The 17338-nt window shown below is 35.9% G+C and overlaps 1 protein-coding gene across 3 annotated transcripts in view; it reads right to left on the minus strand.

The window, feature by feature from the left end:
• Positions 1-17338, minus strand: part of HECTD1 (HECT domain E3 ubiquitin protein ligase 1) — a 97022-nt gene that overhangs the window by 7442 nt on the left and 72242 nt on the right. For 2 of the 3 annotated variants that reach the window (XM_049898720.1, XM_049898718.1), the window contains exons 27-36: positions 11153-11286; positions 10201-10323; positions 8325-8481; positions 5568-5790; positions 4451-4505; positions 4045-4227; positions 3439-3646; positions 3266-3351; positions 2915-3042; positions 559-760 (exon numbers count right to left, since the gene is read on the minus strand). In XM_049898720.1, the coding sequence (XP_049754677.1) occupies positions 559-760; positions 2915-3042; positions 3266-3351; positions 3439-3646; positions 4045-4227; positions 4451-4505; positions 5568-5790; positions 8325-8481; positions 10201-10323; positions 11153-11286 (1499 nt within the window). The remainder of the gene's footprint in view (positions 1-558; positions 761-2914; positions 3043-3265; positions 3352-3438; positions 3647-4044; positions 4228-4450; positions 4506-5567; positions 5791-8324; positions 8482-10200; positions 10324-11152; positions 11287-17338) is intronic. The other variant, XM_049898719.1, reaches the window with a different exon arrangement.

Below are 17338 nucleotides of genomic sequence, written 5' to 3' on the forward strand. Positions count from 1 at the left end.
CCTCCGGTTTTCCAAATGACACAGAAAAACCAAAACCAACCCATCTGGGCTCCCTAACTATCACACAGGAGAGCCACAATTATGCTTGTAAGCCTTATCTCACAGGCATAAAAAGTGGCTGGTATACCATTAAACCAATAGTAACTAAAGAGTTAAGTGAAACACTATGAAAGGATAAAACAGTGTGTCCCCCTAAAATGCAGATATCTAATAGCATAGCTTAATATAAGAGTAAGATTTAGAGAATAAAAAGCAATTATTATTCAGTCTAGGCTTTGTTAAGAAACAGGAAGTATCCTTCAAATACACTAAGTTATCTTCCCACCTCAAGAGTGCAGATGTTCTTTCTTGCTCATTAAGAGCACAAGCCCCTGGCCCTTGAGGAGGCAGGATGATATCCTCTTATGAAAGATGCTCTGCCAGAGAAGGCCTCTGCATAGAGGGCAGGGAGATCCCTCTTCACTTCCATCTACTGCAGTTTCTACGTAGTGGAAGACACAGATTGGCTAGTCCTCACCATTCCTGTTCCCTGAAGAAATTTCATTTTATATGAAGTACCTCAAGTACTGATTTCCGATCAGCATGTATTTGCATGACATTCTCAGCCCATTCCATCAGTGATTCACCACGTGGAACTTTTACTCTTTCGTGTTTGAGACGACCCACTCGAAACTCTCCAGGATCATCTCGCCTCACACTGCTTGTGGTCCTTGTTCGTTCCACAGTGGCTTCACGTCGATTTTGTAACCACACTATTGCTCTGAAACAGAAAAATATCTATGCAGGAATAGCATACATTAACAACTTAATGTACTACTAAACCAGCAAAAGAACTGAAAGATTTAATTGAAATTTTAAAAAGATAATATTTTATCAGGTGATAGTAATTTTTTTATTGTACAAATTATTCCTTCCTGTTCAGTAAAAATATATGAAACTGCTTTTATCATAATCTGCCTTAAACAAACCGAGGAAGTACTGAGTCTGTATTTTAGCAATTAATAGATCATAATAAAGCTCTGTGGTACAAGCCCCACATTAATACATAAAAATACAGACAAGCATCTCCTATCAGAGAAAACTAAAAAATGGTTAAGCTATCTTTATGATTATGATATAAACTGAAAGTCACCATCAAAATGGTTGTGATTTTAAAACACTTTCCTTTTCAGAGAAAGAACCCTGAAACCAGGAATAAGATGAGGGTTCTAGTCTCATGTGTGCTACTATTTTTTGGTGATCTCAGGAAAATCAGCAAAATACTTTGAAAATCAATTTCCTTATCTGTAAAGTAGAAATCATATCCAATGCCATTTATCACAAGTCTGTAGGGAGGCTCAAACAGCAAGATATGTAGAAATGCTTTGTAAATAGTACAGTGCTTTGAAAAATGTAACTTAGGGAGGAAAAACTGGAAATCATGTATCGGATACGGTTTAATAACCAGAATACATAAAGAACTCCTAAAACTAAAAAATAAATAGACAACCCAATTAAAAAAATGAGCAAGGGACATGAATAGACATTTCTTTGAAGAAGATATACAAATAGCCAAGAAGCACATGAAAAGATGCTCAACATCATTAGTCATTAAGGAAATGCAAATTAAGATCACAATAAGTTATTTCACACCCACAAGGATGGCTATTAAAAAATCAGAAAATAACAATTGTTAGCGAGAATGTGGAGAAATTGAAATGTTGGTGTATTTATTGCTGATGGGAATGTAAAACAGAGACAGCTGCTGTGGAAAAGCTTGGCAGTTTCCAAAAAGGTTAAACATAGAACTACCCTATAACCCAACAATTCCACTCCTAGATATATACCCAAAAGAACTGAAAGCAAGGACTCAAAGATACTTGTACACCAATGTTGAATGCAGCACAATAACCAAAGATGTAAACAACCCAAGGGTCTATCAACAGACGAATGGATAAACAAATTGTGATATATACATACAACAGAATATTATTCAACCATAAATTCTGATACATGCTATGACATGGGCGAACTTTGAAAACATTCTGCTGAGTAAAATAACCCTGACGCAAAAGGACAAACACTGTATGATTCCACTTTTATGAAATATCTAGAAAAGGCAAATTCCTAGAGACAAAAAGTAGGTAAGAGGTTATGAGGATATGGAGGCAGGTGAGAACGGAGTTATTGGTTAATGGGTGCAGAGTTTCTGTTTGGGGAAATGATGGTGGTGATAGTTAATGCTACTGAATTGTCCAGTTAGAAATGATTAAAATAACATTTTATATATTGTATCTTAACACAACCAGAAAAAGAAATAGTTAAAAAAAAAAAAATGTAACCTAGGGAAGAAAAGTTATATTTTAAATTGTAAGTTTTACATCTACTTTGAAAGACTATTCTGGGTACTCAATCATTGAACAAATATTTATGAAAAAGAAATTCCCCCCCCCCCCCCCATGTATCGTTCTAGGCATTGTAGCTACGGCAGTAAACAAAACAGCCAAAAATCCGTGCCTTCATGAAGCTTTCATCTAGTAGGGGGAGACAGGAAAACAAAAATAAATAAGTAAAATACATAGTATCTTCAGATGGTGGTAAGAGAAAAATAAAGGCCAGAAAGAAGATATGTTATCAAAGCTATTTGCCAGATTTCCATTTGGTGTTACTGAGAATTTCAGCTGCTCGTAATTTGTGTAACTAAAGAAATGTATAGCACCTACCAGCTAATGAGAAACATTTGATTCAATCCACCCTGTTCCAGGAGTGTATATCCAATGGGAGATTAAAAAAAATTTTTTTAATTAACAAAGCTTTATAAGAACACAAAGTAATATATTCCTTCTGTCAGACCTGACAGTATACTTATATATTTTGAGGTTATATAACATTAAAAAATACTTATTCTAAAAATATAAAAAGACACACTTCCTACCTTGATGCACCAAATGCTGTGCACGTGAAATAAAGCTGTCTAGTTTCAAACGGTATTAGGAAAGGGCATTTGCTGGTTAACTGTTCACACCAATCTGGCAGAGCCCCACTTGCCAGTGCTAATGGTTCCTGCAAATTAAAAACAACTGTCCTTAATGCTATAAAGCAATTATTAAAAAAAAAAAAAAGTTAATTCTTATAATTAAACAAATGAATGCAAAGGACAAGATGGCCGCAATTACTGAATCAGCAGGAAGAGAGAGATGGTAGGAGGTAGAAAAGGAAGGAGAGGCAATACTTTGAAACGTCCAACAGTTACGAAATGAAGATTTCAACTATGTGGTTTCATTACCTCAATCTGCTGCAATATTTTTGTTGTGATTTTTTTGCTAGTGAATTCATCTGGTGGAAAAGTAAACTGAAGCTGCTCATCACCTTCTGTAAAATTAATAAATAAAATTAATAATTTATAAGCAGACTTGCTTGAAAAAATGCTGTAGAAATGGAGCAAGGTTTCTCACAGACCTTCTTGGGATATTCTTGAACAAGGGTCACTTGCAACTATATACAGAATACGCAGAAGCTGAAGGACATCTTCCACTCCACAGGAGTTCTGCCCGTTGCCTGCCTTGGCCTGAGGCTGTTCTTTTGTCAAATTAAGAATATCACTATGTTGAAGAGTAGAAATGGCACCCTGGTTTAACCCAGACTTTGTGCCATGCTCACAAAAATCCTGTAGAAACAATTAGCAAAACTGGCCATTAATCACATTTTTTAAGAAAAGCAGCATATCTTTCTATTAGTATTGTTTTGAAAAGGATGGAGTTTTGCAAACTGACTTCTTTTCAAATAAAAGCATAGTATTGCTCAAGCCAAAAATTAATGTGATCTAAAACATTAAAATTCCCAAATAAAGTATAACCACTATAAGCCATAGCTAAAAGTCTACTCCGATCTAATGCCACAAGCCAAATTTGAAATTTTAGCATTGGCACATGAACAATGTTAATTCACCTGAATTTTTTTAGTACATTTCAATGATCCCCTCTTCCTTAAGAATCTTTTAAAAAGCTGCAAAACAAAGCACAAAGCCATTCCCAGTCAAAATAATGTTTTGATGCCAATATATACCTTGTATGCAGCTATGAGCTGAGAACAATTTCTGTTTTTCCTAATACTTTTATTAGTGCCAGTTAATTTCCAGTGGCGCAGGAAAGCGGCGTCTGCATTCTTCTGCAGGTAGGTTATCAAGTCATTCTTTGGTAACTCATCAGTGCCAAGGTACTGTTCCACATGCTCTATAGACCAGCAACCCTAAACAGGAAAAACCCAATGTTGGTCTTTCCCATTTATAATCTATTTCACATGCACTACATGAGGTATCTTTACTGTCATGCATTTAATCTAATCCTAATGAAAGAATTCCACGTTAGTAATATGTCCCTCACATGTTCAACTGTAACATTGTGTTAGTTTTTATTTTTCTCTCTCTTTATCAAATAGCCAAGAGTAAGACTCATTTTCGAAAATAACTTACCATCTTTCCACTTTCCTTTTCTTTGTCAGAATCCTTCATTTCTCTGTACATGATTCTAAACATGAAGATATTATTCAAGTTAATTTATAAATCAAATTATTTGTGGTTATTTGCAATAAGGCTTCAATTCTTTAAAAAAATATTGTAGGCATGGATGTCATTCATTAGCCATATGTTGCATTAAAGATTGAACTCAGAGAATTTTTGAGAAAAAAATATTTTAAACATAGGGAAAGTAGTATAAATCTTATTCCTGAGAAAGTTATGATTTATAAATTTAGTATTATTGCAAAGGCAGCAAACATCAAACCTAGAACTTTCAAAGATATGAAATAATATATTATATATATAACCTTAATGAAGTGTTGTTAGTAAAAAAAAAAAAAAGCGGGGGAGGGATAAGAAGCGGTTTGCTTCTGTGTTTAAATGAACAGGAGAGCTTATATTCATATAAGGCAGTTGAAATCAATTTTTAAACTTCATTAAAATTGAAGGGAGAAAGATACCATGATGACCTCCTGTTCCAGTTCAGAAGGACCTACATCACTTTTATTGCGCATTATATAAGATTATCAGTGATGTTAAAAGAACATCTGAAAAAAACATTAACAAAAGTAACACAATGATTATTATTACATATAACAGTGAATTCTTACTAGGTCCCAGACAATATTAAAAACACTTTTCATATATTAATTCAGTGATTCCTCAGAGTAACTTCCATTTTACAGATGAGGAAAGCAGGCACAAAAATGTTAATTTGCCCAAGGTCATCAATAATTATTGCTTGAATGAATGGATGCATAAGCAGAGAGAGGTAGGCTTAACCTACCAACCCCAAAACAAAGAACAAGTAGAAATACTTAGTACTTCATACTCTTTGAACTCCAAAGAGTTCAAATTAAATTCTTCTCTATAATTATCTGTAAAGTTCCTTTTAGTTCTAAGACTGGATCATTCTACATCAGGAGGCAAAATGCTGTTGTTTATTCCTGTATACCCAGAGAACAAGAACCAAATCTTTTTTGTTCCTATGATCCAACATATACACTACAATGCTTCTTGGCTCATATACTATGCAAATGTTTACTTAAAACATTACATTAAAACCTCTTACGTGTATGTTGGTTCCCAAATACGCCTGAGTTTATCTGATTTCACATTGCCATTACAGGACAATTGAAGCAATTTCTGTACATAGTAAAATATGGTTGATCTGAAATTGGTGAGTGGTAATTCAACTTCACGAGTTGTTCCAAGGCCTGTTACTTTCAAAGTAAGGGCTAATCGAGGTGATGGAGTACATTCAACTTCTTCCAAGAGCTCTGAATGAGGCGTTCCTAAAAATTTGAAAAGACATTTGAAAAACAATTACATTTTAAAAAGCGGTCCAGAAAGAACACTGCATTAGGAGAGAAGACTACATGAAATCCAAACTCCTCTGCCAAATATTTGCTAAAGGATGTCAGCTACTTAAAAGTTTCCTAGCCTCAACAGTTTTGTTTTTTAAAATGGGAATACTATACCTTGATTACTTAAAGACAGAGTGCCAGATCTGGAGCAAAGGAGAATGAAGAATACCAAAGACACAAGGTAATTACGAGCCCAAGAGACAGAAAGGACCACGTAAACCACAGACTGCATCAGCCTGAGACCAGAAGAACTAGATGGTGCCTGGCTACAACCAATGACTGCCCTGACAGGGAACCCAAGAGAGAACCCCTGAGGGAGCAAGAGAGCAGTGGGATGTAGACCCCAAATTCTCGTAAAAAGACCAGACTTAATGGTCTGACTGAGACTAGAGGGACTCTAGAGGTCATGGTCCCTAGACCTTCTGTTAGCCTAAGACAGGAACCATTCCCAAAGCCAACTCTTCAGACAGGGATTGGACTGGACTATGGGATAGAAAATGATATTGGTGAAGAGCGAGCTTCTTGGATCGAGTAGATACATGAGACTATGTTGGCATCTCCTATCTGAAAGGGAGATGAGAGGGCAGAGGGGGTCAGAAGCTGGCAGAATGGACATGAAAATAGAGTGTGGAGGGAAGGAGTATGCTGTCTCATTAGGGAGACAGCAATTAGTATATAGCAAGGTTTTTATATAAATTTTTGTATGAGAGACTGACTCGATTGGTAAACTTTCACTTAAAGCACAATAAAAGTTAAAATAAAAAAAGCGCTAGAGCAGAATATATGTGTATGATATAAATCTCTCATTTTTAGTAGGAAACACATGCCAATTACATAAATACTTAAGAAATGTTTCAGTTTTGTAAATAAAAAAAGTAAAATTACCGATAATTCTACTAGAGAAAACCACACACTCTGGTAAATGATCTGTAAACCTTTTGCTTATACTAGATGAGTGGGTCATGAGGTAAACATGTACATACACAAATATGACAAAGTTCAAAGTATATTTGGCTGGGGACTCTCTTGTTATGAGTCCATGAATCTTTTTCTGACATCATGATATATAAAATATCACATTCTGTACTATGACTTACTCATAGCATGACATCTGTCATGCCTTAGCTGAACCATATCCCCGTTACTAGACATAACTGAGGTCTTTTTCAATTTCTTGATAATATAAATAATACTTCTGCAATCATCACTACATACAAATCTGGGTGCAGAGCTAATATTTCTTTAAGTACAAATATCTAGAAATAAATTTTATCAGAAGATATGAAATATATTGCCAAGTAGCCCTCCATAAAGTTTGTGCCTATGTGTACTCCCTAGAATAGGTTTTTCTTTTTGAAGGAAGCTTGGGAACATCCTGATTCAGTCTATACCCATCCTTACCATGGAATGTGACATTGCAAAGTGTATCTCCTTTCACATTTAACACAAGTATCTCTATCAACTAAAAAGTCATTCTACACTTAATCAACATTTAAGTTTTCATTAAATGAGAATACTGATTACCACAGTTGACATTTACTACATATTTGGCATCCTGCTGAACACTTCCATTTAATCCTTACAACCATCTTGCCAAACAGAAACCATCTTCTACCCATGTAAAAGGTGAGGAAAGTTAGGCTTAGATAGTTTAGGTGACTTGCCCCATTTATTAGTTTACTATTGCTGTTGTTACAAATTACAAAAAGCAACACAGATTTATTACCTTACAGTTCTAGAGTCAGAAATCTAAAATGGGTTGCCAGGGCTGCATTCCTTCTGGAGGCTCTATGGAAGAATCTGTTTCCTTGCCCCTTCTAGGTTCTAGAGGCTGCCCGCAGTTCACAGCTCACTGCCCCTCATCACTCCAACCTCTGCTTCCACAGACACATCTCCTCTCAGATTCTGACCCTACTGCTTCCCTCCTAGAAAGATCCCTGTGATGACATCAGGCCCATCCAGGTAATCCAGCATAATCTCCCCACCTCAATCTCTTTAACTAATCACATATGCAAAGTCCCTTCTGTCTTGTTCAAGTAACATTACTCTGCCTACCACACCCGATAACAGGGTCATAAGGGATGGAGTTGGGATCTGCACCTAGGCAGACTGACTCCAAGTCATACTTAAAACCAGCAGACAGCTTTTCAAATTAAAGGTTAAACAGGAATAAACACTTAGCAATTTTAATACAATAGAAAATAGGATTTCAAAATGTCCCACGTTTATATGAGCTCTTGCTTTAAATACTGCACAAACACAAAATCCATGGCCCTTTCTAAAATACTGTAATTTGCTCCTTTTAAAATCTACGGGTTTTTTTTTTTTAAGGACTCATGATTGCTGTATAGTTTTTCAAAAAATTTTTTATTTATAACCTAATACATAAGCAGCAATTTATCTAACTCTATATATCTTATTTGGTACTTATTAAATTAAAAAAAAAAGAAAATACACTGTACCTGGGGGTGGAATTTCTAGATCGGTTGTCTGCTGCACATTAGTACGACCAGGCCTAGGGTCAAAAGCAGGCACCAGAGCAGAAAACTGCCGCTTTAGCACGTAATCATCATCCCATGTTCTCCGGCGTCCTCCCTTAGTTTCATACTCCTCCTCTTCCTGGTAAAAGAATAAAATTCCACACACAGTCAGACATAGGATGAAGAATTTCAGTACTGCCAAAGTGATGTGTTAGCTATAAAATAAGGCATACGATAAATAGTTCCCTAGAGCTACTGTGGAAACCCTGGGGGCGTAGTGGTTAAGAGCTAAGGCTGCTCACCGAAAGTCGGCAGTTCAAATCCACCAGGCGCTCCTTGGAAACCCCGTGGGGCAGTTCTACTCTGTCCTGTAGGGTCGCTATGAGTTGGAATCAACTCAGCAGCAATGGGTTTGGTTTTTTGTTTTTTTTTTGGTTAGAGCTATTGTGGAGCCCCAGTGGCTCAGTGGTTAAAAGCTCAGGCTCCATTAAAAGGTCAGCAGTTTGAATCCACCAGCCACTCCTGGAAAACCCTAGGGGGCAATTCTGTCAAATCGGGTTGCTATGATTTGGAATCAACTCGATGGCAGTGGGTTTGGTTTTTGTATAGCTGTTATACTTCCTTATTTAGCTGTATTTAAGCATAAAATGCACAAGCATCAATATACATAGGTATATAAAATTATTAACATAAGCTTATCAAAATTAAGTTGCACTGGTGGTGGTTAACAAACCTACATATTGGATCAAATGACAAAGAACCATACACACACTACACCAGTGTCAATTTTCTGGTTTTGATATTGTACTATAATTATTTAAGATGCAATCACTGGGAGAAATCGGGTGAAGAACACAAAGGATCCTCCTGTATTATCTTTACAATTTCCCTGTTAAGTTTTAAAATGAAAATTATTTTAAAATAAAGTTGCCCTTTTTTTTTTTTAAACGTTAAGTTGCATTACATGCTGCATTATTGACATAAAAAATGACAGTGTCTGGGAGCTGGCTTTAGATTACTGAGGGGCAGACAGAGCAAACAAAACAAACGGTTGATAATTTAAAATCAAATGACGGGTACTTGGATATTCACTATAGTTGCTTTCTACTTCTGAGCATGTTTGAAAATTTCCACAACAAAGGCTTTTTTAAAAAGGAACATTTTTCTCTTCTTCTTCACTTCTCATATCAACCAAAGAGAGCTCTCTATCAATGAGTTGTGAATGTCTGGTGTAATAATTTTTAAGTAGCAGTTATATACATACTTATGCACACATATATACATCCTCGCAGTTTGAATATTTAACTGAAAGTTATCTTTTATAACCTGACACACAGCTGTGAAACCAGAATGTCTGGGTTTGAATCCGGGATCCAAAACTACTAACTAGATGAAACCTTTAGCAATTACTTTATCTGAAACACAGGGCAAATAATAACCCTCAAAGGGTTGATGAAAAATTTAAATAAATTAATACATGTAAAGTGTTACGAACATTGCCTAGCACTTAAATTACTAATCAGTAAGTACTAATAAACTACTACTATTACTTCCTGCTCTACTACTAATACCACGAACACTAAAACTACAAATCTTAGATGATCCCTATTAACCATTCTAGTGCACCCAAAGGCCAAGATGAAGGGGCTCCAAGTAAGAGACTCCTACAGGCATTATGGCACAGCAATCACGGATTCTGTCTGGAAAATGGAACAGAAGCAGCTGGGGAAGTTTCTTTTTGTAACTCTATTTGGTGGCTTCCTCCTCTTAGCCCCTGTATATTTTTCTAGGCGTTTTGGTTGGTGCTTCACTGCAGGGGGAAAAAAAAATGTAGAGAAGATAATCATGAGGCTATTACCTGCTCCCCAATAGGTCGGCTCCCTGCTCCAGCTGGGACCTGTGGTAGCTGTGAGGTGACAGCATGGTGAGTTACATCAGAGCGGGAGCCAGCTCGACGTTGCAGGGATGGACGTCTCAGAATCTAAATTTAAAATTATAAAGAGACACATATCTAATTAGCTGAGGCATGTCCTGATTCAGGCTTGCTCTGAAACTATCAACCCACAGTAATAAAACTTCAGTGAAAAATTCATCTTTGTTCAGTATCTTCAGAAAGTTTTAAAATTTATCATACATTTTATATTAATCTCCTTCACAAGAAACAATGCAAAAAAGCATTTTTTAATTTATTCACTCCATTAAAACAAAGCTTATTAATTTTTTTGAAATCTGAAAACATTTTATAGAGAGAAAATATCCAGAAGAAACAGCAATATTCAGAAATTAAAACAAGGGGTATTTTGGGGTACAAGTTTAAATTCAACGACAAGCATGGTAGTTAAGCATGTGGAGTTCTGTGTCACACTGCCCAGGCTTAGGTTCCAACTTTCTCCTTAACTCTGATAATTGAAGCAAATTACTTTTTCTATGCTTCTACCTCAAGGCTCTGTGATAGGACTGTCAGTAATACATGGATACTGCTTGCCAAGTAGTAAGTACTAAAAAATTCTAATTATTGTCAAAAACCATGAAAATGACATTCTTTAGGATTAGTGAGTTCTTCTCTTATTTCACCATTTTAAAATCTGTTAAAACATCAGCATGTGACACTGTAGTATTTTTTTAATATAACCATTTTTTTTTCCTTTTAGAGTACATAAATTCTTAAACAGTGTGCTTTTCTTAACTGACCACGTTTTACACATTAGTGCCATTATTCCCGTTTCAAAGCTTAATCATGACTTAGCTTTTCATCTCTTCAATTATTAAAATCCAATCATAAAGAAGAAAATGGGAAATTCTATCTCTACCATAACCTCCTCGTATTCTTGGTCCTCCTGATTGTCATCTTCATTCTCATCATCTTCCTCATCTGGCTCAGGCAAGTCTTCATCATCATCCAGCTCAGCTAACAGAGTACTGGCACGGCAGCTATCAAGGAAATCTAGAAAACAAAACAACAACTTGACGGAGTTACTTTACTTAAATAGTTTTAACAACCCCCCAAAACCCAAACCCATTGCCATCAAAACAATTTCAACTCATGTGTTACACAGTAGAACTGTGTCAGAGGGGTTTTCTTGGCTGTAATCTTCACTGAAGCAGATCACCAGGCCTTTCTTCTGGGGCACTGCTGGGTGGGTTCAAATATCCACCTTTAGGTTAGCAGCCAAGAGCAAACTGTTTGCTCCACCCAAGACCTATCAGTTTTGCAAAACAATGGTAAAACGCAACAGGGACACACATGAAGCCGGTACTTAGTGGTGCCACCCTTTTTTCACCACCATACAGGCTAAGAAACAAGCATGGCAGAAAACAACACAGGACAATAGATGACCACAACTAAGCTGGAACCTACAAAATCATATTATAAAAGGTCAATCACATGAGCTGTTTTAAAAAATAACAATAACTCTATCAACAGTCTCTGAATAAGTCACTAAAAGCATAACATGATGGAAATAGAACACTTCAGAGTCATTCGCTCGGTCAAAAAATATGTATTGAGCACATCCTGTGTGCCAAGAACTATACCAGATACCAGGTATGCAGAGTTGTAAACAAAACGGACATGGCCTGAGCCCCCGTAGAGCTTAAGGAGAGAGGTATTTAACAAGTAAATAAATTAACACATAAACTGTAAAAAAAAATCTTATGAGCATGGGAAAAGAACAGAATTAAGTCAGTCAGTGAGACCTGCATTTAAATTCTAACTCTGTCACTTACTAGTTATGTGGCCTGGAAGGTTACTTAATGATAATGACTACTTAATGGTATGCCTATTTCCACAGGATTACGGAATATCACGTATAGCATCGTTTATACTATCCACATTATCTTGCATATAAGAAAGTTCAATAAACTTGAATTCTTTTTAGTTCCATCCTTTCTCAGCATCTCTCCTTCCCAATGAAAACTGAGTCAAATTTACATTCTTCCACGAAACACCAACAGCAACAAAAAAAACAACCCGTTGCTGTCGAGTCAATTCTGACTCATAGTGACAAGCAGCTCCAAATTTCTGTCCCACCATAGAAACATTAAAAAAAAAAAAAAAAAACTGTCAGAACTAACTTTGGCAGAACTCTGGAAAATAGGCAAAGGTTTACAGGAACCAAGCAAATGCTGAATCAAGAAAAAAGAAAAAGGCAACTTAAACAAAAGCTTTGTGGTGTTAATTGACCTTGCCCCACACCCTCCCAGTGTAGTGGCAGTCTTTAAGAGGACAGCCCTCGTTCCCAATGTGGGAATCTGGTCCCTGGCTCTGGAGGGGGCATAGCAGACCTCATGTGCAAATTATTGTTTCTCTGTTCTCACTTGTCTGCTGGGCTACATGAAGGATGGACATAAGGCATTCCTTTTTGTTTTGCCTACCTCAGGGGGAAAAGTGGGATTGCCTGAAAACATAAGGTGATTAAAACACAGCCACCTGGGACAAAAGATTAGTTGTGATGTATAAGAGATGGCCTAAAGTATGAGAGGAAAAGCTGAGGAGAAAGTTTCTTTGGACTATGAGGGCATTCTAAAGTGCTTATAAATACTGGGGAATTTAGAAAGTAGCCAGGATAGGACACACATACTCAGAAAAGACCTGAGAAGACCCTAAGTTTTAGCCACTGGCTGAACTATATGATTTTTAAACTCAGTAGGCTGGAAGTGAAGGCTAAGGCAGAATTATAAACAAGCCTAAGTGCCAAGGGAGAGCTATAACACAGCCAGTCAACAACAAAGACTGGGATAGGTATTATTTTTTTTGTATTATTTTTTAAGCTCCTGGTGTTCAAGGAAATGTAAGTCAAAACAGTGGCTGAGAAATTCTTTAAAATAAAAGATATCCAAATAGGGAAAGAAGAAATAAAATTATGTTTATTTACAGATGACATGATCCTATATAGATAAAATCCTTAAGAATCCCTAGGAAAGTTACTAGACCTAATAATAAACTCAGCAAGGTTGCAGGGTGCAAGATCAACACACAAAAATCAGTTGGGTTTCCATACATCAACAAAGAAAAATCTGAAAAGAACATCAAGAAAAAAATCTCATTTACAATAGCATCTAGAAGAATAAAATACCTAGGAATAAATTTAACCAGCAAAGTGAAAGATTTGTACACTGAAAACTATAAAACATTGCTAAGAGAAACTAAAGACGACCTAAATAAATGGAAAGACATTCCATGTTCACGGACTGGAAGACTTAACATTGTTAAGATGTCAACATTACCCCCCCGCCAAAAGCCATCTACAGATTCAATATAATACCTATCAAAATCCCATGGGCCTTTTTTGGCCTTTTTTGTAAACATGGCAAAGCAAACCCTCAAATTCCTATGAAATTGCAAAGGGCCTCAAACAGTACCCTATGATATACTAGAAAGCTATAGTATATAAAGTTCTATAAAGCTACAGTAATAAAACGGTCTGGTACTGGTATAAGGACAGACATATAGATGAATGGAATGGAACTGAGAGTTAATAAACCCATGTCTTTGACCAATTGATTTTTGACAAGAGTGCAAAGTCCATTCAACGGGGGAAGAATAATCTCTTCAATTAATGGTGCTGGAACAATTGATCTCCACTCACAAAAGAAAGAATTTAGACCAATGCTTCACACCATATATAAAAATTAACTCAAAATGGTTCAATGATCTAAATATAAAAATTAATCATAAAGTTCTTAAAAGAAAACAAGAGTAAAATTTCAAGACCTTGTATTTTTTAATACATTCTAAGATATGACATTAAAAGCACAAGCAACAAAATAAAAATTGGACTTCATCAAAATGAAAAAATTTTGTGTAAGGACTTCATCAAAAAAGTGAAAAGACAACCTAGAGAATGGGAGAATATATCTGCAAATCATGTATCTGGAATACATAAAGAACTTTTACAACCCCATTAAAAAATGGACAAAGAACTTGAACAGAGATTTCCCTAAAGAAGATAATATACAACTGGTCAATAAGCATATGAAAAGACGCCCAAGGTCCTTAGTCATCTGGGAACTGCAAATCATGACCACAACTAGATCCCACTTCACACCCACTGGGATGGCGATTATCAAACAATCAGAAAGCATCAAGTGTTGGTGAGGATGGGGAAAAAATAGAATTCTCTCATACACTGCTGGTGGAAATGTAAAATGGTGCAGCTGCTATGGAAAACAGGCTGGCAGCTCCTCAAAAAGTTAAATGTTTAATTACCAGATGATTCAGCAATCCCACTCCTAGTTACATACCAAAAAACTTGAAAGCAGGGACTCAAAAAGATACTTACACACCACAATACCCAAAAGATTGAAACAAAGGTCGATCGACAGACGAATGGATAAACAAATTACGGTATAAAAATACAGTATTATTTGGTCATAAAAAAGAATGGTATTCTAATAAATGCTATCACATAGATGAACCAAAGTGATATATGCCATACACAAAAGGACAAATATTACAATTCCACCTATATGGAATATCTAGAATAGGCAAATTCCCAGAACACAAAGTAGATCAGGGGTTACCAGGGATGGAGGCAGGTGAGAATGGAGAGTTATCTCCTAATGCGCACAGTTTCTGTTCACAGTGATGAAAAATTTTGAAAATAGATGGTGGTGATGGTTGCACAACATTGTAAATGTAGTTAATGCTACCGACTGTTACGCTAAAATGGTTGAAATGGCAAATTTTACATTGTATATATTTTAATACAATTTTAAAAAATAGTAAATATTTTACATTGTCTCACATAAATGAAGATGCTGATAAGTTATTCTTCACAAGAACTGAAACCAAAAGAAAAATAATGGGATTAAAACAGAGGGGTTTTTACCAGGTTTAAGGGGGAAAAAAAAAACATAACGCCAGGCTTGAACGATGGATAAAATGATATCTTCTATATTTCAACACACTTCCAGAAGATAATTTAATTCGCTTCTAAGGTACATACTTTCTAACACTTTAACGCTCTGAAACCACACTGTGTCTTAACCAGCAATGGTAGTCACAGTTGAATCGGCAGCACTTTTTTTTACTTAGTGACATAAAACAATGGTGTGTTGTATAATCCCCGGCTTCTTAGATTTGATGAAGTATATTACTCCCTAATACATGCAAGGTGCCAATAAGTTTCCTGCAGTTTAAGCTGTCATCCTCATAAGCATGATGTGATGGTAGATAAAATCAATTTCATTTTTGGTTTATTCTATAAGGAAATAATCTAACTTCATATGTTGAAATTCTATCTCTACTATGTTATATTCACTGAAGTCAGAATTTTACTCATCCTCTTTCCTTATCTACCAGACAGTTTAAAAACTGAATTACATAAAAGAGCTCCTTATTTCATAGATTTCGTCATATCACAGAACAAAATCATGCCCTTCAATACATACACAGTTGAAGTCTGCTATATAGAAGTTCTCTTGTAAGATGGACATGAACCTGGATCCTTTCTACCAGCAGTCTCAAAGACTCTTAAGTTTTCATCACCTAACTGTAAAAAACTCACCAGTAGCCCTAACTTGTTTTCTACTCTTCCCTACTAGCACACCTACAACCTTCTTAAACTTCATGATCCAGAACTAATGTTTTAAGTTAACATATATAACAAATGAGTAGGCAGTGGCAGAGGGCCTCCATGAAAAGCACTAAATTGGGAAATAACATCCAATGAATTTACCATACTTTGGTGTAATAATCATTATTTTGCTGCACACACATTTAATAGGAAGAGTAGACACACAGAAATGTAATGACTTTCCTAAAACCATAGAACATCAGATCATATTCTCGGCTTAGATCAGGAGAGGCCACATTCTCAGGAAAAAGAAAACATTAAAATGGAGCATACATAAAATAGGTAAAATATATTCTCGTATAAATTTTCTTGACCTTGAAGATACAACAGAGAAAAAAAAAAAAAAAGAACAAGAGGCAATGTGATCAAAGCTGTGTGCTAAAAGGCATTCCAACAATGTTGATGGGAGTCCAAATTTTTTTTTTTTTTTTTTACATTTTATTGTGGTTTGGGTGAAAGTTTACAGAGCAAATTAGTTTCTCGTTCAACAATTTATACACATTTTGTTTTGTGACATCAGCTGTCATTCCCTCAAAGTGACAGCACTGTATCCCCTTCCTTCCTGGGTTCCCTGTTTCCATTTGCCCATTTTTCCTGTCCCTTCCTGCCTTCTGAACTTTGTTGGGAGTGCAAACTTTAAGTCAATTTATCAATTACTCTTTTAGAAATTTATCCTAAAGAAATATACAAAAAATACAATTCAAGGATGCTCAAACATAACAAGGTTTCTGATAATGAAAACATCTGCAACTTAACTATCCAAAATGTATAATTTACTAAATAATTACTATGTAGTCAAACAGTGGAATATTTGATAGCCAATACAAATGTTACAGAAATCCACACAATGATGTAAAAATATTTTCACAAGGTACTGAGTGAAAAGAGCAGGCTATAAAGAACATAATCCCTTTGTTTTAAAAAAATGAACATATACATAAAACGATATGCATCAAATGGTAACAGCAGCTCTCTACTCAAACCACAGCCTCATCTACCCTGACACCAGAAGAACTAGATGGTACACAGCGACCACTATCAACCATTCTGATCAGGGCCACAATAGATGGATCCCAATAGAATGGGAGAAAAATGTGGAACAGAACTCAAATGCTTAAAAAGTCTGGACTTACTGGACCAGTTGAGACGAGAAGACTCCTTGAGACTAACAGCCCGAGATACTTTTTAAACCGTAAACCAAAATTATCCCTTGAGGTCACCTTTTAGCTAAATAACAGACTGATTCATAAAATAATCAGTATCACCCATGAGTAATGAGTTCCTTTAAAAAATCATTTACATGCAACTAAATGGTCAAAAATTACACTAAAACAAAGATGAGAAGGTAAGGAGGCAGGGAAACTAGAGTACCCGAAATGGTACAACCAGAACGGAATGAATGAGAATGATGACACACTG

Source organism: Elephas maximus, chromosome 10 (genome assembly GCF_024166365.1).
Source record: "Elephas maximus indicus isolate mEleMax1 chromosome 10, mEleMax1 primary haplotype, whole genome shotgun sequence".
NCBI lineage: Eukaryota > Metazoa > Chordata > Mammalia > Proboscidea > Elephantidae > Elephas > Elephas maximus.